This window comes from Tetrao urogallus (assembly GCF_951394365.1).
Source record: "Tetrao urogallus genome assembly, chromosome: 5".
Classification (NCBI taxonomy): Eukaryota; Metazoa; Chordata; class Aves; order Galliformes; family Phasianidae; genus Tetrao; species Tetrao urogallus.
The window spans coordinates 47,286,536-47,311,390 of NC_136818.1; the positions used below are offsets into that span (position 1 = coordinate 47,286,536).

General features: G+C 40.5%; 1 protein-coding gene across 1 annotated transcript; it reads right to left on the reverse strand.

The window, feature by feature from the left end:
* Window positions 1-2,399: 2,399 nt before the first annotated feature.
* On the reverse strand, window positions 2,400-13,916 carry GDF10 (growth differentiation factor 10; the record flags this gene model as incomplete). Its single annotated transcript, XM_079535604.1, has 3 exons — window positions 2,400-2,591; window positions 8,305-9,209; window positions 13,625-13,916. 3 exons carry the CDS (start codon window positions 13,914-13,916, stop codon window positions 2,400-2,402), a joined length of 1,389 nt encoding a protein of 462 aa, XP_079391730.1.
* Between the last annotated feature and the right edge of the window lie 10,939 nt (window positions 13,917-24,855).

Sequence of the window (24,855 nt, forward strand, 5' to 3'; positions counted from 1 at the left end):
CACCAAGTCTTGCTTTTATGTAGGTTAGTGGGGAGGGACACATTTACACAACTCTATTGCCTGGGAGCCTGCACCCCATGAATACAGAATATTTGTGATAGAAAATACCTTGTGCCTTAGCAGGGTGGAAGCCTTCCAGGTAGTAGGTGTTGTGTCCTTTCCCTGAGCAATATACTTCTAATGCAATAATAGAGAAGAATAGACTGTCCTTCAAGGAGGAAAGGCTTGGCATCTTGCTCTCTGTGCTACCTCACTGGTTTCAGGAGTTTGTTCTGCTCCTGGTCTGCCTAGATTATTGCATACCAAGTGGGCGAAAATGGAGCACATCACCAGTGTGTCCTGGCATGGAGGGATAGAGAGAAAGAGAATTGACAGGCTCAGTAATGGAACATCAGTTGTTAGAGGAGTGTTGCTTTTATGAGGGCTATCGTGAATGTATCAACAGAGGATCATAAGAGAACTAGAGGAAAGCAGAGTTATTTCTGTTAAGACTTTTAATGGAACAGCTGCCAAATATTGTGTTCCATGTTGAAGTTCATTGCTGGAAAAAGAATTTAATGAAAGTTCTGGAAAGACTTCAGAAAAGAGCTATGAGAAATTGTTTTGAGGCTTAGAATAATAAGAAATCAAAGTACCTATTTAAATCCTAGCCAAAACGTAATTTGACCCTGCTCTGTATACTAAAAATATACAGTGAATATATTTGGGATAATAGACAAAAGGGATCTAATAAAAATAGGTTACAGTAAAATCCAACGGATTGAAGCTGAACCTCAATAAATTCAAGCTACATTTAAGCCACAATAAAACAAAGCTTTTGGAACAACTACTAGTCCAGTAGAAATAGATTATCACTTGAAGTTGGTTAAGCCAAATTTATGCATGTTTTTCAATATTTCCAAGCTTAAAAAACAGAAGCTCCATAATACACGATGCAAAAACTACTGAATGTAACAGAGAAGATTTATAGAATGACAATTCTACTAGTTTTAGATACTACTGTTCCTTCAATTTATTAGCTTTTGTTAAAAGCGTGTAACAATCTAGAGAATATAATTTACAAAAATATAAATCTTGGTTATTTTTTTTTTTTTTAGTATTTCAACATATTAATATATAGTATGTGTTGCTCAGAGCACATGTTTAGCAAACTAAAATCATCCAGCAAATAAAAAGTGTGGGGTGTTACATTATGTCTTTTGTAGAACAAATTATGTATTAATACAGGGTAACCAAAAATGTCAGTATTAACATACGGTGTATGTGAAAGCCTATATAGTGCAAGGTTTATTATTGCACTTATTCCAAGTGCAAGACCTTGCACCTGGAGTTGTGGCAACCCCTGCTGTAAAACTTGGGAGATATAAGCATAGAGCATAGACCTGCTGAAAAGGACCTGGATGCATTAGCGGGTGGCAAGCTGGGCATGAGCCTGCAATGTGCCCCTGCAGCCCAGAAAGCCAGTGGTGGCTCAGTGTTCTGCCCAGAGAAAAGAAAGATCCAGGGATACCTGATAGTGGCCTTTCAGTATCTTGAGAGGGCTAGAAGAAAAGAAGGGGACAGCATCTTTAGAAGAGTCTTTTGTAATAGGACAAGGGAAAATGGATTCAAACTAAAAGAGGGGGATGTAGATTGGGTAGAAGGAAGAAGTTTTTTTTACAATTGGGGTTGTGGGGCACTGAAAAGGTTTGCCCAGACAGGTGGTGGATATTCTGTCCATGGAGACGTTCAAGGGTGGGACTCTGAGCAGCATGATGGAGCTGTAGGTGTCCCTGTTCATTGTATATATATATAGCATCATAAAGGTCCAAATGACCTTTAAGGATCCCTTCCAACTCAAACAATTCCATGATTGTATGATTCTATGACAGTGTAATATACTTGCTTCCTGAAGAAAATATACATATTAAGCCCTTTATTACAGCATGTTTTTCAGTATAAATATGCAGATTATGAGTATTTTAGGCAAAATATTTTGTGTACAGAAGTGATATTCTAATATAAGCCTGCCTTTGCAAGTTCACTTCCCATCTTCTTAAGTAATCGAGGAGATAAAAATATAGAAATAGCATATAAAAACACGTTTTAGTCTTTTGATTATGGAAAACTTTACATATAATTTTCTCACTAAATACCAACGTGTCTTGGATAGGTGGGTTAGGAAAATTTTGTAAAAGTATTGAATGCCTGGAAGGCGAATGTACAAGTCAAATGATGGTACTAAGGCATATCCTTTCAGGTGGGCACGTGTATTATTCTCTTCTCTTTACACACCTTCTGCAGAAGAATTGTAGACTTGCATTCATCTGTCAACTCAAGAGGATTCATTTCCCATTTACAACTTCCCAGTGCAGTCAGGCAGGATCTGTAGGTGTTTTTGAAGATGTATTTGTATGAACTTATCGGCAGGCACAAGTTTCAACTGACATATTGGGGTATACCTTCAAAACAACGTTTCTGTTCTCATCTAAGAACAAGACACTGAGTGAGCTCATTTTGTCAGGAACACAGCAGGGCTCTGGGATGCCAGGAATGATTCCCACTGCTTTCACGATGCTCTGGATTGTGGCGTGATTTGATGGTCTGACAACCTGGAAGAGAAAAGGAAATGGTCATTATTTCATTTATGAGAAGTCTCTTTCCCAAGAGGGCTTGGAAAATGACTACAAGTGTGTTTGTGGGATTTCTTGTTTGTTTGTTTATCAAAAAAGAAATATATGTGATTGAGTCACAAGGCCACACAGCACAGTCATGCCCTCACATTTCCAGCCTTCTTGCTCAGGATGTGTCCAAGTTTGTACGCCTTCTGCTGCCTTCATAAATACCAGAGGAGGGCACTGGTGGCACAGGCAGCAGTTAGCTGCCTGGAAAGAGAACTGTGTCCATGACGGTAGCTATTAAATGCTGGAGGCAGGTATGCAGGAGAAAAGGGCTAGGGGGGGGGGCACGCTTCTTAGCTCTAAGTTATCTCTTATCCGACTGGGAAAATTGGCTACTGTAATTATTTCCAAAAAAATTGTTTCAGTCTTGTAGTAATACTTCTCGTATAAATTATGCTGGAATTAGTTACATTTTCCTGGAGCAATTACTGTGGTTTAAAATAAGTGCTCTAGAAGCAGGTAGAATATATGGATGATCTCACAGAGCATTTGGTAATCACAGGACCCTTGCAAATGAATACTTGATACCTGCAGTCTGCCTGCTACCCTCTGTCTTCCTCAGCAGACTCCCCCAACACCCAAGCTCCTAGCTAGTCTTGAAGTGGGAGGAGAAAACAAAAGGCTGAGAGAGCAGGAAAAACATGAAGTGAGATTTCACCACAGCTTTATATCTATATACTGTTTAGGGTGCTGAACCACCCTATCTATTGATTTTCTGACACAGTGGAAAATTATTTGAGAAATGCTATTAGCTGTAATGGCTCTGAGACTAGAAGAAGGAGAGCTAAGACTTATGTTTAGCTACTAAATAGTGTACTATTTATTACTCCTATTTTTTTTTTTTTAATAAAATAATTTTTTTTTAAAGCACATATTGAGAAGTTACACTTGGCCCTTGTAATCTGAGCAATGGAATAGTACTAAACAGTTTTTACCAGTTCTGTTGCTTCAGGTACATACAGTCAAGCAGAGGTTTACCAGTGAAGCAGTGACAGGTGTCAACCTTTCTGTGTCACTGCCTCAGCATAGCATGGAATAAATGTTCTCCAAGTACACGATGCAGTAGTGAGGCATGCAACCCATCACTGAGGGTGAAGCTTCAGTGACTCCTGTTCATATGTCATGCTTGAATAATCCCAAAAATGAGTGCAGTAACAGCTGATCAAATCTGTGTGGTCATATTTGGCATTTTGCTACAGTTTTAGTAGTTTTCATCAGATTTGGTACAAGTGACACCTTGGGGGCAAAAAAGAGGAAATTTGCAAATCTCAACATGGAAGCAGATACTTCAAGTGAGAAGAATTAGTCTCATGTGCTTTTTATTTTTCAGATAACTATGAAGTATATATGAAGCATTATTGACCATGAGAAGTTATGCAGTGCATTGCTAAATCAAACAATGTTTTTTTAAGAATTATTCAATTCTGATACATTTAAGTATGACATCATACCAGAAACTCAGAACAGACCTCAATTTCTACGAATGCTTCTAGCTGTTCCTTATTTAAAATGACTTCATGTGAACCATTACAAGGGCAGAATGTGAAATCCAGTTGTGATTCTTCAGTGTTTCAAGACAGCATCCCTGTCAAGATGGTCCCAACAGGTGACCAATCCTGAAAAGAGCCTTTCTGTATTTATCGTGCATTGGCATAATTAGCAACAGTTTACTCTCTCATGCCACCCTTAATCTTAGGATTTCAAAGCTGTCCTCAAACAAGCAGCAGTAAATTAGTCTAGTGTTTGCTATATGAAGAAGAAATAAGTTTTGTGTCAGCAAATCTGGACAGCAAGACAAATGGAAGTAGCCTTTATGTATACAAGCAATTGCAGAGTTTAGAAATTCAAAGAACTGAAGCTCCTAGAATCTAGTTCTTGAAATAACCTGTATGACAAACCTCCTGAAATGGTCCTTCATTCCTTCATAGTGCTACTTGTAACAGACACAGATCTTAATCTACTACTGAAACAGAGTTTGTTTACCCCATGCAACAAATAGCCACCACCATTGCCTTCCATGCCAATTACTTTGTTGTAGAATCCCCACATATGAACATGCAGAAGATCCTGCAAGGATCTTCTCCAGCCACACAGCCTCTGGTAACTGTGGGGAACAAACAGATGTGAGCCAAGTTCAGTGAGAGCAGCTGTCACCCCTGAAACTAGTTAGAAACAATTCAGCCTGAGTAAATCAGGCTACCAAGATGACAGCACTAATTAGGTTTCTAATGCCTGGAAGCGTGCATATTATGAACAACAGTGCTTAAAGAGAAAGCTGCCTATTATGGAATATTACACTGTGTAGAATCTGGCTGCCTGAGTCCTATACCCACAGTGGAGCCAAGCAGCACACCCATCCCACATCCAGCCAGGCTCTAAATTTTCCAGCCCTTCTGGAAATCTGGCCCAAGCACTCAGTGACCTTGGGCTGAGCTTGACTTTAACCTTTATACCAAAGTGCTGAAGTGGAAAGATGGAAAGTCTGAGTTGAATGCCCAGTAGGGATGGTACTGGGCAAGGACTATGTCTTAAATGCTGGCTACTAATTTTATCCATTGGGCAGGTTCTACTCTTTCTTAACCTCTAGGACAATCCTAGCTGGAGGAAATTTTAACCTCAGAAAACAAGAGTGTGTTGATGTAGTTGAAAAGTAAATTTGAAATTCTTCAGGCTTCACTCCTTATTCCTGCTTTATGTCCCTTTTAATGTCTGCTTTATCATGAACCTACTGATAAAAGAACACCCTCTGCCACATATTAATAAGCAGTACTTCTTAGCTTCAATAAAGTTTGTTTTTTAATGTTGGGAGTGGAATTAAAACTGAAAATCATAAATGATGCTTTCACAAGGACATAATTGAGATTATTCTAATTACTATTGATAAGGGAGAAGATGTATTCAAATGCTGGTTTCTTAATGGTAACCATGGACACTGAACCAGAGGCATGACATGGCAACAGAAGTCAGTAAAGCACTATCAAAACTAATGCAGCATTCCTGTTATGGCAGCTGAAAATGCAGTTTATCTTGATGCTAACTTAGAGGTAATGTTGGAAATATGTCTACATACCTGAATGAGACTGAAGTCTCAAGATATTTCTTAGCATATAAATTTTCTTTAAATAAGATGACTGCATGAAAAAGTTACAAGCATGAAGTCCATAGAACTTGATCTCATATTTCAGAGTAAAGAGGTCATGGATAAATACACAAAATGAGCCCCGAGCTGCTATAGCCTACCTGTTCCTATGCATAAGTTAAAATCTAAGAGTCCTGTTGGGTAAGCTTCAGCATCTTCCGGCTTAAATAATTTGTACTGTCTTCATGAAGCATTCACTTTAAACCTTCTGTGTAAATAAATCTTACCCTTTCCTGCTGGTCAAGCTCAGTTTCTAGCATGTAGATATACATGACATCAAAACCCCCTATCAGAACAGAGAGGCAGAATTAACTTTTCTCGGCACAACAAAGTGTTGCACTACTAAATGACTGTACTACACAATGCACAGTCAGGGAATAAGGGTTTCAGTGGCAAGGTAAATGAACTTGAGACAAAGCAACGTGTACAAGTGCTGTTTTGTATCAAGAAATGCAGTCAAGTTAGATGTACAGATGTACTAAATAAAAATAATCTTTCAGTGTGATGATTTCCAACATCCCAAGCATATGATTCTCTCCACAATTTTAAGAGTTCCTCGGAAATAAGTTTTGTTTCTCCATCACCAGCTGACTGCATGGTCCGAGTCTTTATGACTTAGAGCTACAACCAGCCTTTGATGTAGATCTAGAAAGATTGGATGCATGCTTTCCTGACTTCAGACATATGTGCAACAGCAAAGGCTATTTCTCCTTCCACAATCTTCATAGTAATTTTCATACTCTGACCCGAGCCGAAGTTTCATTCAAGCATGCAGATATCCTACTTGTCCTTGCTCTGTTGGAAGCCATGATTTTTAATAAGTTGTAACTGTGAATCTGTCTGTATGCTTTTTCCCTTAAAAATACAAAGCTAACAAAAAGTAGACCTCCAAAACAAATCTAACTAAAACCCCCAAATCTGGGTGTTCTATTTTTTTTTTTTTTTGACACCAAGATGCTAGTATAGCTACAGTAATTCTTCTCTAAGTAGCACACTGAGAATTAAAATGGTTTAGATTTCCAAGAAAATCTGTATTTTATAGCAAGCAATATTTCTAGATGCAATATTAAATAAGTCAGCAATACGAGCTTATTTCATTGTTCCAACTAAAAATGTGTCAAATCTCCCTCGATTCTGTCAGCTTCTTTGTGCCATAGTGTTTTGCTTACAAGAAGCCAGGTGTGTTATTTTCCATTTCTTTGGTATGTATGAATAATGCATTAGCCCATGGCACAGGACCCATATTCCTAAGCTGCATTTTGTATTTTGAGTGATCTTTCTATACTACAACAGAAAAGTGAGAACTGTATGTGAGCCTCTGCAAGTTTAATTTTTGCCAGATTCCAGATTCATCCATCAGTTTATGTATACCTGGGTCAGCATTGGCCAGTTACATGAGAATATTTGGTCTGGACACATTTCTTCACCCCACCCTGAAATCTGGATTTTCACTGTTCCTGGACTTAAACTAGCCTGCATATCTACTCTTCCTGCAGTCATACTACTGATTTCAACATAAGCATACATCAGACCCTATAGGGCAGATTCTTGTCTCAGAGCTTTGATATCCTTTTCTGGAAAACACTATCAATTACTTATGGGCAGAGGGTTCACATGAAAAAAAAAATAAATAAAAAAAAGGCAGTTAAATGAATAATTGGACCATTTGTAGGTTGAACTGCAAAATAATTACTTTCTGAACATGAATGTTATGCTCTGCTTCAAACCTTTGCCCTTTATCTGAAAGCCCTATAAAGTGCAAAGAATTTCTGCATTGCACAGGATTGCCAAAATTTCTGCTTGTTGCCATAGAGTAAGTAAGTTGGGAGAAGGCCAAATCAGAATTCCACTAGAATTCAAAAACTTCATATTTGCCTCTTTATTAGGAAATTTCACACTGCTTCTCTAGAAGGAATTCAAAACACCGGAGTTAGAGTGTTACAGACAGCTACTTGGCATTCTCTGCTGTATATGGAAAAGAAAGCTTTTTTTTTTTTTCAGCTCCAGCAGGATTTTCTTAATTTTAAGACTTAAATTAAGGAAGCACTTAAGAATTTCGAGACAAATAGCAGTTCAATTGGCATTCTTATTTTCAAAGTAACAAGCAGTTTCTTCAGTTAAAAATGTGTCATTATCTCTCAATTTTTTCCTAAGGTAGTACCAGTGGAATTCAGAAATATTTTGGTACAGCACCTTGTTTTATTAGTTTTAATACTGTGGTGATACCACACCAAAATAATTTGGTTTAGTGTGTAACCCCAAGGTAAATTTCAAAGATCTTTTATTCTTCAGCTGAAATTAAAAATAACTTTTTAAATTTTTTTGCACTCTGATGAATGGTAGAAACAGAGTAGAAACAGTGCTGCTTAAATGAGGTTGAACAGAGCATCAGAAGGCAGTGAGATGGGTAGAAGTCTAAAGGTAAAATCTAGCTAACAAAGTAGCCGGGTAGGCAGACCAGTAGTCTACTATTTGCAAGCTAACAGCAATGAAAAGGCATGCTACCTTGGGCATTGGAAATTCACATGTCCCTGCACAGTAGTAGGCATCAAAAGATTTGGGAGATATGATCCATTCATTCCAGCCAATATCCGCAAAGTCAACTTTCATGTATCTTCTTGAGCAAATCCTAGGCTCATTCCATTGTTTTCGCCTTGCTTTCTTCATTGTTTTCTCATCAAAGTTTAGCACCTGAGACTTTGCAAGCATTTCTGTATTTTCTTGCCCTTTTCTCCTTCGGTCTTTACGAGAGGCTTTTGGCTTCAAGGACTTGTAGGCATTCTTCCATATGTCATGCTTATCGTATTTATTGTTATACTCTACGTCTGGCAATTCATTGTTCTGAATAGAACTAGAAAGGTAAGTATCCCTTCTGACTCGAGTATCAGCAGAAGCATTAGGTGACAGACTTCGATCCCCATCATTGGAAGGGAATGGGTCATAACGTTGTAGGGTGACAGACACACTGTTAGGTTCAGAGATCGCAAGGTCATTGGCATAAACCAGTATGTAAGGCAAATGACTGGTGACCTGCTCAGGGAAGCCTTGGTGTTTCTCCCCCGAATCAAGCTCAGCACAGAGGATAAGCTCTGCGGATCGTTTTGATTCTTTTATGATATGTGAAATATCCTTGGCATGCCAAGCCCCTCGCCTTTGAAGAAATACAGTGATGTTCCCTTTCAGTTGTCCATAGGCAGAATTCTGGGGGATGCTTCGGAAGATGAGGTTGAGCCGCAGAATGGGAGGCAGGTGTAGGAGGCGGCACGATGAGTTCTTGGATCGCTTACAAAACATTTCCCGGTGCCGAGGATGTTTGTCGGCATAGAAGTGAAAAGTGGCAGCAAGAACCATCTCTGAATCCTGCATGGATGTTAGATTGAAGCAGTACAGGGGCTTCTGCGACAAGAATTCTGCAAAAGAGCAAGGAAACCATTATAAATATCCAAGATAAAAACAACAGCAACAACAACAAACAAAACACCATCAATCAAACCACTCATCCTTACAAGTGGATGAGTTAACTTTGCTTTTTGCTTACTCTCTTCCATCCGGGTAGTAGATTCAGCTTGTTGGAGTCACTTCAGCTTAAAACGGTGCAAGCAATGTTTTGCAGTTATACTTAAACATAACTTTTCCTATGGCACATGAGCAGATAACATGTCTAGATAGAGCATCATGTCTCCATTGACATTAATGTTTTGACAGCATCTCCCTTGTTCTCTGTACTTCACTATATGCATAGTGTTCTTGGTAACATACCTGGCCCAAGTGAAACATACGCTGCACGTGGCAGAGAAGATAGCCCTTGACAAGTATCCCTTTTTCAGAGGCATACTGCTTACTCCCTTATTACAGATCAATAAAATGCATAGGAAAAATATGTAAGACTAGCTTAAAACTATACAGGAAAGTGGTAGCAGAACTAGGAGGTGATCCCTGCTTTCTTAAGCTCAGACTGGTAATAAAAAGCATTAAAGGACAATAGTGGGTAACCACTAAATTGGTGCTTGCTGTCTTCCAGTTCCGATATGTGCTGGCTAGAGTAATCATTTGGACTAAACCACAGTGAGTTACACTGTTCACTAATCCCAAGACTGCATAGATAGTCTGGTAGTAACAGTGGTTCAGTAGAAAATTTCCATCCACACGAGCTGTATTTTTTTGCTAATGCAGTGAAGTGGAACAGCCTGTACCGATACCCATTCAGTAACGTTTTCAAACATGGCAGAGCAGCTGACAGGTGGCATTCCATGATGCAACCCTGCTTGTTTCTGCAGTTCAAGACAGGATTCCTATCAGAAAACGTTTCACCAGTACTAGTCATGTCCAAAGATGCTCAGTTTATGAAAAAATAAGAGTTTAGATTCGAGTCTTTGAAGTATTTTTCTCCTAGCACTATCAGTTCTATAGAAACCTCTCAAGCTTATGCATCTTTGGGATAAAAGTGTTTCAAATGTGAGTGTTTCAAATGTGGGCTGCACATGAGAAGGGAATTTGGAATTAGAGCTTGGAAAGGAAATCTGAACTATTCTAAATTAGTTCTGTATTCCAAAGTGAAACAAATTACAAAAAAATCAAATCTCTTTCTAGTAAAGAGTCCATCTACAGCTACTGAAAAGCTGGAAAATGCCTGGAAGTATGTTTTTTGTTAGAGACTGAGGAAATCTGAGTTTTGGAGAAAGCATAGTAGTATAATAATAATTAATCATATCATTCATGCTTTTATCAGTATTTCAGCCAAGAATTGTTATGCTTTACAGATCTACTCTTAGTTGAATGGTACTAGCTATACATATTATTAAAGTTATTAATATTTTACTGATTGTATCTACCTTCCTACAACTTCGAGTTCAGGATGCAGGAAAGATGTACTGAAGGTGTATGCAGAGATGGGTAGAGAAAGAACAAGGAAGTGGCCAAAGAAAGAAAGTAGCTTTTAGGGGTAATCCACCTGCTAGGAGAACAGTGCATTGCAGTAAGTGAAGATTAGCAATGCAGATTTACTGATAACATATATGAAAAACAATATGCAGAAAACCTAACTTAAAATGCTTTTAAGCTATGAAATTACTTTAAAGCAACTGTAAATCTCTAGAGGCCAGAACTACAGTTTTGTGAGAAATCTTTATTTGCTTTTCTTTTACAGACGCACAAAACAGTCTTAATTAAATTGCTGCTATTTTCTAGTCTTCACCAAAGCCTGTGCTTTATTTAGTACAGAAGATGGATGGCATTCAGGGAATGAGACTGAACTTTAAGAAGCAATTTACAGGAGGGTTTCGTGGCTTAGGCAGCTGTTTGCTGCCACAAAGACCAATTCTTTTGTCTCAGCAACCTAGATGAAGTTGGGCAATAACTTCATATCTCACATTTGGTAAGAAACTACATTACAAAGCCACTTATGACTTGACTGTGCAGCTAACTTTGGTCAAACTGTGCTGTTTTCTAAAGCTACAAAGTTCTCTGAAAACTGGAAAACATCTAAAGAAAAAATATCTACAGACTTGTTTGTCCTGAACTAAAACAAAACTTGAACTATGAACTAAGTGCTTATCTCTCAGCACTTTATCAGAGAAGTAACCAACTCTTGTGAACACACGTGGAAGTGAGTTGAGAAGTGGTGATGAAATGTCTGTGGAAAACTCCTAAAGCTCTAGACAATACTAAACACTGCCAGAGAAACAACATTATATTTGGAACAGGTGCAGAATTCATACGCTATGCAGCAATTAGCTCACACTGAGTATGGACTGCTGTTACATCATAACCCAGTCAAAACAGTCCATACCCTTTAAGGGATGTGGGATGTATGCTTTCTGAGGGCTAAATAGCAGTACAACTCTGTAGCTGAGAAGACCTCAGTAAATGCGTATGATGATGGAACAAACTAAGTGTGGACTGACATGTTGTAACTGTGGTCCACTTTATCACAGATGCTAGAGTGTGCAACATCAAGGGGCTTTAAGCTGCAGAATAAAAATAAATGGTTACAAGTTTTCTGAAGGGGACTAATTTTTTTAAAGCCCATTCCTTGGAACAACAAAGAAAAAGTCATTGTAGGTAGAATCTGTTTTGCTTACCTAGATAAGAAGTGTCATCTATATTTCATTAAGATGAGATGCTCCACATCTTGTTAGGTGATCATACTGATTTATTCTCTCAGAAGAACACAAGAATTTCTTGGAGGATGTAGAGGGAAAAGGAAACCATACTGACTGGCAAGTTTTTCCCCTCCCTTTATGTTGTGTCATTCTGTGGTTCATTTCAGACCATTCATCACTAGTCCAATGAATTAAAAAGAAATAACATCTTTTTTTTTTTTTTTTTTTTTGTCACAAAAAAGTGCAAAGGAGCTTCTGCTTTCACGTTGCACATATTACTGGGGAGAGACAGAACCCAGTAGAGAAGGTATACAGGTGGAATACAGGAGAAATGAGTTTAGACACAGGTGTGTTTTATCCCTGCTGCATGACTCTATGCAAGTTACTCTGCAAGAATCTGTCATGACCTGATAGATGAGCAAAATGGTGACATGCAGTTGTTCAGTGCCACCTGTATGGGTAGGAAATGCTATTTTGATATTTTGAAACTGAATTTAGCCATGTGGATGTAAGTTACCTGAGGGAGGGGGAAAAAAAAAAAGAAGAAAAAGTATTCCGTATTTTATTCTTACCAAATCACTCTTAGTGGTATGGGGCCTTGCTTGGATAGCAGCAAGTATCACTTGAGTATCAGTTTGCCAGGAAAAGTACAAGTAGAAAGGGGAGCTCATGAAATAACCACTCACAGTGAAAGCTCCTTCCTAACCCCTATTAGTTAGCAGCTGGCTAATGATGTAAAGCACGAAGGTTTATTTTCCTCCCAAATGACTGCAGATACTGTACAACTTTACTCCTGGTTTACATTGTCATTAGCCACATTATCTTCCACAGGATGCCCTCCTTCTAAAACGGACAGGATGACTTTTTAATATTACATCTGACACTGGATAAAAATCTAATTGATATGCACTATAGAGTATGAACTATTGTACAGTAGTCTAGTGACCATTCGCTGATAAGTCACCTATTATCTGTGCCTATGAAAACAATTCTTCTGTAAGTGTAACAAGTGACATTCTAGAAACCAACCTCATTCTCTAAGAACCAACATTCTAGTTATGATCTCTAACTCTAATAAGAGTCAACCAAAGGAAGACATTTTCCAGATGGTTATTTTAAGTTTCCTCGTCAACAGATAACAAATGTGAAGAACACCAACTAAGTAAAGAACTTATTTCGAGGGAAATAATAGTATGTGTGCTGTTGCATCTCCATAGGCCAGCCTCCAGCTAAGTAAAGAAGGAAGTAAAGCATCTGCCTCAGGTTCAGGCGACGCGAGAGCCCGAGATGCTGAGCAGTTTGAGACGGTCCCGTAGGCGGCACTCCTAGAAACCTCGGAGCTGCGCCGGCAGCTGCAGCAGTCGCTGCTCGGGGCGTCTCAGGAAGGGTCTGGGAACGGCGCTCCGTTCGCTGACACTTCGCATCTCCCGCAGCGGAGGCTTTCTAGAGGCTTTCTAGAGGCTGACCGCTTCGGGGCAGATACTGTTGGTGGACAGTACTGTCAGCAGCGATGGGAAACCACCCGCGGAGCAGAGGAGAGGCGTCGCATCCGCATATTAGACAGGGTCCCCTGGCTTTCCCCCCGGCTGCGCAGACCCCTGGGGAGCGGGACACCCCGCGGCCACTGACAGCTACGGGGATTGCCCTGAGCTTCAGAGCGAAGGAGCAGCGAGCGGGCGGCGGCGGCGGCGGCGGATTCCCCCCCCCCCCCCCCGTCCCCTTACCTGGCCTGCCTTTGAAGCTGCGGACCGTGTTGCCGTGGCCGGGCCGGCTCCCCTCCCGGTTGTACTTCTCGTAGAGCTTAAGCATGTGGACAGCTACCATGTCCTGAGCGATGCTACTCAGCGCCAGGGGCTGCGGGGCGCCCCCGCGGGGCTCCGGGCCGGGCGAGTCCCGGGCTGGCGGCGGCTCGGCGGTGCAGCCAAGCTGGTTGCCCGCGCCCTGCCCAGCAGAACAGCGGCAGCCCGCGGGCCGCAGGGCCCAGAGCAGGAGGCAGCAGGCCAGGCGGGCGGCCATCGGGGGCTGCTGCTGCGGGCGGCCGGGCGCAGAGCGGAGCGGCGGCGGTTCGGGCGCTGCCTGCGGCTCGCTCTGTCCCGCACGGCTCCGCCACACGGGGACGAGGGGGTGGTGGGGGTGGCCTCCCCCCGCTGCTGATGCCGTCTCCGCCGGGCCAATCCCCGCGCCCGCGGGGCGAGGAGCTGGGGGTGGCGGGGCAGGACGAAGGGCTGTGAGGGGTGCGGGTACCCGCGAAGCGGACGCCGCGTCGCTCCCGAGTGGGGCTTCCCCGATCTTTTAAGCGTAGCGGGGAAAAGCTCTAACGGAATCAGCCCTCAGCCGCTGATTGGAGACGCATGTCCTCGCCGCGGCAGCGAGCAGGCACCTTGGCTGCCTGAGCCAGCGGGGTGGGGGCTAGGGAGCGGCGAGAAATCCCCGCTAAAAGGCAGAAGTGAGCACAGAACGGGCGATGCCAAGGGAGCGAAGGGCGAGTGGACGGGGGTGGTGTGAGGAGCGGGGGCATACACGCATGCAGGAGGAGGTGCGGGGGCTTTCTCCCTTCGGACCGGCGGAGCTGAAGGCTCTGCCGTGAAAAAGGAGTGCCGAAAATAGCGGTCGTTTCCAGCAGTCCGGAGAGCAGTGAGGTCCCGTCGGGTCGGCGCTCAGGAAGACCCCGTGTGAAGCAGCCAAGAGTGCAGCAAGGGTCACTGATAATTCCGAGGAGATGCTTAAATAGTAGGGGTTAAAGGGGATGTGCACGGGTAAACTTTCGTCACTGGGCTATTTCCATGTGTAATCTGAAGGAGGAGAATACCAGGGTGAATTTCTGAAGGATTTACATGGCTTAGGTCGGAGGGCGTTCATTTGAAAGTGAATGGTGCGTGTTGCACTTATCCATCATGTGACACAGGTAGTTCTGAATCCTAGCTTGTAGTCACCCAGTGGGCAGAAGATCTGTCGCAGTGAACAGCAATTTTAAGGCAATGTATAATGGAGGCCAGTGTATTTTTAGAGAATTTGTTCATTCTGCCTCTCTTTTCAAATCTTATCCTCCAGTAGCCAAGACAGTTACTTTTCTTGGAGAGTATACAATGCAATAATTGAAAAATTGTTGGAAAAAGCTACTATTGCTGTGTATAACACAACTCTTTTGTGATGTTTTAACCTTGGAGTTTCGAATCTGAGCAGATACTATTGAAAGGCTCTGAACCGCAAGTTTGTAGTTTTTGGACCATTACAAAGAAAGGTTTGATTCATTTTTAAAATTAGCACCAGGCCACATTACTCTGTGCCCCTTCAGTGTCTGAAATGAACAATTTGCAAATACAAATTTGTCCAAATGTAAGTTACTGAAGTATCAAACCTCCTATTAATTAATCTTTGCTTATAAATAAGCCAAAGCAGCCTTTGATGGATTTTTTTTTTTTTAAATTTCTCCATGGTAGCACGCTCATGACCTCCACTGGGGGTGTGAGCGAACCTTTTGTTGTTTGTGGTTTTTGTCTGTACTATTTCTATACAATCAAGGTCCTGTGAAAAGGAGGAAGAGGCAGCAGGAGGTAGGAACAAGCTGGGCTATTTTGGACCAATGTCCCATTAAACGTTCTCTCCCTCCTTAACTCACTCCAAACTCCTATTCAGGCATACACTTTGTATCAGTCTTTAACCTGCACTAAAACCTGTAGGACACTGATACTTTGACACCGTTGGGAAAGAATTAAAGAATCAACCAGGGATGTCTAATATTTCTTGCCTTATTTTATTGCAGAACAGCAGGAATTCTGAGTCTTTAAAGCTCTGGTACTTTGACTCTTTTATGCATCTGAGATGATGAAATAAAAATGTGTTTGGTAAAGGAATTCAAATTAGCACTGGGTCACATAATTCCCCTGTTCTGAATATGGTCAATCAATGGCATCTCTAAGGCATCTAGAGGCAAGAGCTATGCAATTTCTGCTCATGCAGAATAATATTCCTAGCGTGGAAATTTCTGCTAATTAAAGCTCTTGCCAAGTAGAGTCTCTTTTTTTCTTCTTCTTAAATAGCTCAAGTCAAAGCTTTGCAAGCCAGGACTTGGAGAAAGTCTCTCTATAGTTAGAGCAATGCATTCAAGATTTTAAACTGCAGATTTAAGCTTCCTGCTAAAATCATCGTGATATAAATAGTGTTACATATCATTAATAACAGCTTTTTTATTTTTTATGAGATTTCTTGTGGAATTAAAGACATCTGCACAAAGGAACTATTGTGATCCATGCCTCTTTTGTCATACAACATAGATGTGGGAAATACATAGGGAAAATGTAGGAGGGGATATACAGCATCAGGAAGGGAATCTTTTTGTTCTATGGCAAAGTAACTTATTAACTCACTTCAGACTTAGAACTCTCAAAACTATATTAAAATAATTTTGCCTGACTCTTTTAGTAGTAAAGTTGGTAGCAGGAATAATGAAGGTTAGAACTCCAGGGAAGTTGATGAAACATAAATTATTACTAAATTTGGGCTTCAGTCCAATTTTCTGTCTGCTACTTATTGTAGGACAGCTCATTCATTTTTCACTCACAAAAATATTGTGCTATGTGTAATGCTACACCATTAGTTGGGACCATACTGCACCATTCCTTAAGTATATAATATATTAATTAGAAATTAACCGGATAAAATGCAGTGGGCTGCAGATTCTCTTAGAAATTGATGGCAGAACTCTAAAACCCTTTTCACATTCCATCCAAAATCACACAGCGCAACAAGAATGATACATGGTCAGTAAAAAAATGCTCTTGTATGTTCATTTTTTTTTTTTCTAATATACTGAAATTATCTTCATACCTCAGAAAATAAACAAAGCAGCATCAGTACTTTTTAGGTGTTAGAGCAAGTAGGATGATCAGAGCTCATGCAGAGCCCTGGAAGGCTCAGAATGTTGAGAGAAGACTTTGGGCATATAATGCAGTGCCTGCTGTTGGTACAGAAAGCTTTACCTCTCAAATAAAGCCATCTCAGTCCATTCCATCACTCAAGAACAAGTTTCCACCTTTGATTTCTGTTCTAGATCCACACTCTCTTCTTCTGGTCTCTGATAAGCACAACCTTCCTTTCTGCCAGGCTTCCCATCCTTCCTCTTAGTGACAGAAGTATATTCTGTCTATCTTGCTATGAGGCAAGAATTGCCTGTATTCCTATGCTACCACACTGTCTACAATATATAATCACAAAAAGTAAGAAATTAGGAACCAAGATGCACAGACTCAGTTCCCATCATCTTCTGGCACTCTTTGCTGCTAGAATGTTTCAGTGCAGGAGATCAGGATAGGCTGTAGCGGGAAATAGAAGATAATACACTGTGCCTTTGCATCTGTGAAATGGCTCTGATTATCTTTACCTCAGATATGTGATGTGAAGATAGACAAATGCAAGTGTGAAATGTACTGACTCCAGACAAGGCAGTAGTTCATACCTAAGGATTGTTTGCTTTGTGTGGTTTTTGAGTGCTTTCACAAATACTGGGTGTTCATATGTACAATAAACAAGGTGAATGAATATAAACAGCTATAAAGATCAGCTCCATAGTTCGTTTTATCAGGTTTTGAGTGCACTGGTAGACCTTGATTGCCTTGAGCAGTCTCACCTGGGCTACCAGTCACATGGTCAGGAGCACTATTTAAGCCCAGACTTCAGGGTTGTGTTCTTATTTGTGTGTTGATTTGAAGAGCTCCTGCCTCTGGTGTTGCTTGTGAGCTGCTCTTTGGATTTTCTGGGTGGACCTTGAAGCTTATTTGTTGCTTTGTTCATTCTGCAGTATCTGTAGGACCTGTGGCTGTTGCTGCCATGCTGTGCTTTCCCAGCTCAGGTACTGTCAGGCTATCCTTGGAGTGGGAGATTACTGCCTGGGCTGTGCTGGGCCTTCTCTAGAATGGCCTTTTCATGGGTAGTGTGAGGCTTTCTCAAATCTTTGCTAAATAAATCTGTATTCATTAATTAATACATATGCTGTCTTGGCACACTTACCAGGCTATCTGAGGCCGTATAAATGGAGAGAAACCTAAAAAAAGCCCTAAGGGATGTTACTCTTAATCATAAGTAGTAGCATTGTTGTAGGCTATTGTTCTAATGTTTGCATTGCTGGCATTGCATCTGAGTAATCAAGTTATGATGTCTTTGTAGTCAGTGGGGGTGAAACTGAGTCTGACTTATCATAGTTGGTAGCACTGCGTAATATGTGTCCAAAGGTATACTTATGTCTATGTGCTTGGCCTGTCTGTAGCTTTCAACTGATTACAAAAGTAATCTAGCTAGGGTGTGTGGGCTGGCTGTGTGAGGTGGAGAGCACCTATCATTTTTTCTTAGTTTTGCTGGAATATGATGGAACTTGCTGTTATCCAGCCTCAGGATTAGTATTTTGTAGGTTTAACTATAGTTTCTCTTTATGTAATTTGTAAGTGACAGATATTGGCATTTTGATACGTTATTTCCAGAAGTAATGAAAGTATCACAATTGTTTCTTTTCTGACTTTATTTCACTGAGAGTTCAGGATATGTTCATTCATACTTGAAAGATGTCATAAAATGCTGTACTTATGGTAGGCTTGTCCATTTGGAGTCCTAGTCTTCTATTTCTGCCTTATGGTCCACTGTTTATGCTTCTGATAAGGATAGTCTAGACTAGTAGCAGATAAACTAATTTTGTTGATACCCACAGCTGCCAGGATCTGCTGGAAGATTTTCTCCAGATGTATGTTACCAAATGTAATCCCTTCATTTCGGTAGTTTAATTTAGAAGAGATGCTAGCCAGCTGGTATGAGCTAAAAAGGTAATTCTGTGGTGTTACTAGGAACTGGCCTGAAATAAAGACAATGATTTATTTTAGAGCAAGCAATTTAAACTTTTCAGTGATCTGTGAACCACCACACTTATGTAGGGAGAAAAAGGATATATATGTATGTTAACTGCTGAGTCATGGCCTGAACTGCTGATTGAGCACCTGGGGAAAGGACCCGGTCAGCCCTGAGAGCACAGGTGAAAGCAATTCAGTTGTGTGACTGGAAGGGGTGGAACCTGGCTGCACCTCTCTTAGACCTCATTTAAGGGTTGACTGGCACAGGGGAAAGGTCTCTGGCTGGAGATCCTCCCTTGTGATGTTTTCCCTGTCAGCTTACATCTCCAGAGTTGGGTGAGAACTCCTTTTAATGCCTTTCCATTTGTGTTTGTCCCTTTGCTATTGCACCTCCTGTACTGCTGTTCCACAGTGCTGATCTTTCTGTTTGTTACAGTGTATTTCTTTCCATTAAGAAATGGAAGCAAACTTTCCCAGTGGAAATTCCAATGGTAACTCAAGCAAGCTGAAAACCAGGTTGGTAATGCTGCCTTGGAACTCTCTTGTACTGAAGTAGTTCCTGTCTCTGGAGACATCTTATTGTGAAAGGATGTACCTGGTTGCTGTGCTTCCTGGAGTATGTGCTGTCTCCTTCTTTGGGTTGGAAAGCTACAGACCATCCAGGAGAAGGAGAGCATAAGGAATCTATGCACCCAGATTGTTGCTGTAGCAAAAATAGACAGATTTTTCAGGTGGAATAGTGTGAGGTGGGTGGGGAGATGAATCCAATTTCCTGTTCAAAAGCGATTTTGAGGAAATATTTCCCGCAGTTCTAGAACCAGTCTTTATGTTCTAGCCAGCAGCCTACAGAGCTTTGAATGTTCTGTCCTTTTACTCTGTTTGTTTCCTAGGAAGCAAAGGCTCTTGCTGAATTCAGTACTCAGTACAAGTTCAGAACTCAGCCTGGTATGCTTCAGAGTGAGATCAATACCTGCTGAGCAAGTTGCCAAAGTAAACACCGGTGTGTTTTGGGAGAACTGGCAGGAGTGGGAGATGGGGTAGGCTGGATAAGGCTGCAGTGTGCCATTATAGGAAGTGTCTGTTCTGTGATGGCCAGCTGTGATTTGCATCTCCACACCCCTGTTTACAAGTGGAACTTGAGGAAATTTGTGGAAAGGCTGGGCTGGTGGGGTAGAAGAGGAGGGGGAGTTATATGTGGAATTTAGAAGAAGGCAAGAGCAGCTGGGAACAATCGATGGTTACATCTGGGTTTGCAAAGATTTTCTTGCAAATTGGGTTGGTATCTCTCCAGGATTTTCATAGCCTGAGTAATGCTGTAGTCAAGAGGATGTATTGAGCTGATTGCAGAGAAGGGTTTCTGCACATGGTGGACTAGATTAGCCAGATGCTGGGAGATCTTAGAAGCATGATGAGCTGCTCCTGACCAGTAGATGGCAAGCGTGTCCCTAAGTCAAATCTAACCCATTGCTCTCTCGGGCGTTGGACACTGCTGTGTCCTTAGGACGTTAGGATCTTTTAAGATACTGTAGCATTTTTCCAGTGAGTAGCACTGTCAGGTAGCACCAGTTCTTCCAGCTTGTGTATTCATAGTTTTCCCAGACCTTAGGAGACCATCATGATAGCTTTGGCAGACCTCTGCAGGGTGCTTTTGGGAGACTCTAGGTCAATGAAATGCACATAGTGCTTGTGGCTCTCCCTTGAACTATAGTAGCTGCTTTTGGGATCCATGTAAACTTCTCTACAAGTGGTACAGATCCAACAAACTAGAACTGTATCATCATTTAAGATGTACGTGTTATTTGTGTTTAAAACTTGTTGGGCTTTGGTTCCTCTGTGGATTCAGAATCAGAGCATGGTGTCAGTGCACAAATGAGTTCTCACGCCCTTCCAGAAGAAGCAGTGTTGCAGGAATGAATGAAGGCAACTATGAAAGTACAAAAGCTTGACTTAAAATGTAGCTATAGTAACTATGACAGATAACAAGGGTATCTCCTCTCTGTAAAAGCTTATCAGGCATCTGTTTTCAAACTATGTACAATACAGCTTTGTTGCATGCTCATCTTCCCTTTGTTTGAGATGCAGGAACAGTTTTTACATGGCCTGTAGTCTGTCTTTGGAGCAAGTGCTCTTTGTTCTACTATTAGAAATGCATGCGTGCTCGTACCATTATAGTTGTCTGGTTTTGTACTGGTATTCTTCTCTCCACACTACAAATATAAAAATGGATATTTTTTAGGTACATTATTTTCCTGAGCTCAGTCATATAGGCATTCTGAATGTGAAGGTGACTTCAAGACATACAGAAGCAATTGAGAATTTTTGACAGGTTTCCAAATTTTCTTTAAAAATCTACAACAAACGTAGTTCCAGATAAGTGCAAATACACGTACATGTCACTTTTACTGCTTCCATATTTGCCTTGGACATTTTATACTATGTCAGAATGCTTTTAGTGGTGCAGGACTCTTTCATTGCTTTTCTCTGAATCCAGTGGTAATCATATCCTGGCCATAGTGGCGAAAAAAATGGAGACAAAGCAAGGTTTGTGTGTAGATCTAGTGTTTTGTATTAGATCAACTAGCATGGGGAGGCTGGAATTTTTATCTGATTTTTCCAGCTGTACTTGTTGATCTAAAGGGGGCTATTGCATCTGCCTGCATTTAAATTACTAGGCAGAAATATTTTGTTTAGAGATCCCCATTTTTCCATATTTGCTCAGTTCATATTTGTTTATCTTCTCAGATTCAACACTTCTGAAGGGAAAGGCCAATCTCTGTCAATTCTTTTTGAGGGAACTTAAGGTATTTGCTATTCAGCTGTTCCATTTGAAAGAGTTACTCATTATCCCTGCTGTTTATTCAATACTTGTTATTCTTTTAAAGTTATCACAGTGGAAGTGAAGATCTTATTCTGATATTCATAGACAGAATACCTGTTAGTATCAAGAATTCACACATATTAAAATTGACTTGGCCGATCACTGTTGTGCAGCTTGGCTTTGCGTGGGTATTCTGTTCATTATAAAAAGAACAGAGAAAGGATGTTTTCTGATTTGTTTTCTTTTTTTTTTTTTTGCAGTCATACTAAGTTACAGGCCAAAATGAAAGTTAACTACATTAACATGGAAGTTGCACCCAAAATGAATTTGGCCCTGTCATTATTAAATACTTGCTGTGATTTATCTTTACTTTCTCAGAAAGGGGTTATACTAGAACAGCAAACACAGAAATCGTCAGTTGAGTCTCCACCAATGTTCTTATTCCATGTGAAATAAAATGCTTTGTTCTTTACTCTCACACTAAATTTTCATGAATGTTATATAACTCTGAAGCTTTTGGGTAGAGTTGAGTTACAACATCAGATGGGCTGAAATATTAATGGAGAACATAAAAACATGATTCCAAATAAGATCATAATAGTTCTTGGTTTGTTGTCTCTATTTTCAATTGCGAATTTTAGGCTGCCCTGTTGCCTTTTAATCAGGTATACATCCAAGTAAACTAAGACCCATTCATGGCATATTTTATGAACTCAAAAATACTTTCTTTCACCTTCAGGATCCTCCCAAGGTCTGTGCTAGAGTTTTTTTCAATAGTTAGAGGACAAATTGCAGAAAAATTGTATACATTTCTACTCTGAATGTTGTTTTCCTTCCAGTACTACTTTTCAGAATATCAACAAGTCAGTGATACAAGGAACAGTCTCCAGAAAGTCTGCTATCAGTAATAGATAAGTTAGCTGGGGTTGGATTAAAAGGTGCACTGATCTAATGGTATGGCAGTAACTTTATGTATCCATAAAGATATAGTATGTTCATAGCTTTTTTAAATGCTAGTGATTTCTGTGAAGAGCTACTTCCATCTTTCTCACAGCACTGGTAAGTTTCTGGTAACTTGAATGTCCTTTCCCAGCTGTATTGCATTCCTGATTGGGATGGATGGGAAATTCAGAAATGTGGATAATCAGCTTGTGATTAGAACACAGTGAACTATCATACTGCTCTCAGGTAGGTGTAAAATTTACATTTGCAAGGCATATGGGCGTAAAAACAATCAACATTTTTATCCCTAATGTCTGCAAGTAAGATGTGCAAGGAGAAAATTATTTTATTTGAAATTCTTCCTGCTTAGAATGGAAAGCTACACTGAGACTGCTTGCATGCATTAATGATTTTCAGCATTATTTTTTGTCCAGTATTCCAAGTCTTGCATTCAATGGAATGTCTGTGAGATTTCATAAATATAACATTTGCAGAACCAGTGAAGAATAGCTGTATCAAGTATGTTGTCACTGGGAAGGCTAATGGAATTTTTTTACTGAAAGGCCTTGAAGAACTAGAGTATATGTGAACTCTTACAGACATGAAAGGCAAGCGTCTGTGATGAATGGCTAGGTGGAATTGAACCTGACATGCGACAGGAGAATGGAATGGGTGACCTCCTGATGTTCTTCCCAACATTATTTCTCATGTATAACTTTGCAGATGGAAGAAGTCTCCTTTGGTCTTGCATTTACAAAGGAATGGAGAGATACAGAACAATCTGGCTAATGAATTTGGCAAAGCCATGCACAAAAGTTTAAATTTAGAAATTTGATTTGAATTTCATAATTTTTAATGTAAAATGGAAGTGGAAGGAAGCGTTAGGCACTAAATATGTGATGTGATTCCCACAGACTTCCTAAAGGGTGTCTCTAAATTCTTTGTAATCTTGATATTCACGAAGATCTGTATCATCTGTTGCAGAGCTTTTATCAGCTTTTAGTTTAAGGTCTCTGTATCTGTGTGGATCCAATAAAAAGTTAAATCTGATTTCAGTAATTCAGCTGGCTTGATCTGTCACCATTAACTTCTTTAGAAGAATTCTGAAGTGGAGAACAAATTGTCCATGGCTTGCATGAAAAGAATACTGATAAGTAAATAGGTAACTTGCTTTGTGTATGAGATAATTAGATAAGTAACAGTAAATTAAATGAATTGCAAAGTAAATTGGCAATTGCTGATTATTAATGGTAGTCTTATGGATACTTTCCTCACATTTTTTCCATCAGATGGATATCTGATTTATCTGGTTATTTCAAAATCAGTTTAAAGTTTTCAGCTGCAGTTCTGTGACAGCTGAATATTATCTTCTGGGGATTTCAGGAGATGGAAGGTCTTCAGGGCTCTATTTGAAGCAGTAGAAAGAATTTTCTGAGTAATGAAAGGCTGCTGAAACAGTTACCAGCATTTGCTGTATGTGGGAGGTGCATTTCTAAGACATGGTGCAATTTTTCACAAACAAAAGACCACGTGGCTGGTGCTGATGTGTAAGAACTGCAAAAAAACCTACTTCCATAACCTGGAGGAATCATTGGATAGCATTCTGGTGTTAAGATGACGTAGAATATGTGTTAGAACAGATGCTCTAGAACAAGAACCTTTGAATTAGACCTTTGTTGCCAGCATCCTAGAGCTCCACTGGAGAAGTAGATGTTCTCTAATGATGTGGTGCAGGTCAAACAAGCAGGCATTGGTGGAGCCTGAAGTTTTTTATGCAAGGTCTAACCTCCAGAGTTCTGCTCAGTGAGACAACTGGGAAACCATGAAGCAATATGTTCTGAAATTGGAAAGGGCTGCAGCAGGCAGTAAAAGTTTGTAGTCAAACTAAGCTCTAAGCCTCTACTTTGTTTTTGGTGGGCCAGGCTCCCTCCATAGGAGCTGAAAGCAGCCACGGTGCCACCATGTCCAGAGCCAGGAGTCAGAGAGCTAGTAAAGTGGCTCACCAGGGCTGGGCTGGAGCAGAGGCAGCTTCCAATGGTTCTGGCTTTCGTGAGGAGTGTCAAGTTTTTATGAGCATCGTTATGTTTTTATAGTTTAATGGGTTTCACTATTAAAGCATAACAAAGCATGTTAAAAACTTGCCATGCCTCATTTCCGCAGTCGGTAGCAACTCTTTGCTGTGTGCATTGTGGGTCCCTAGGAAACACTAAATAACAAAGGCCAGCTTAATGCTGTGCTTTTCATATCTTCCTTATCCACTTCAGTTATTTTATGCCCATTCTATTTTAAAAACTGTTTCGATTTTTGGATGTGTTTTATTCATTTTCAAAGATCTCAGCTCAGTGGCTGGTCTAGATTTCAC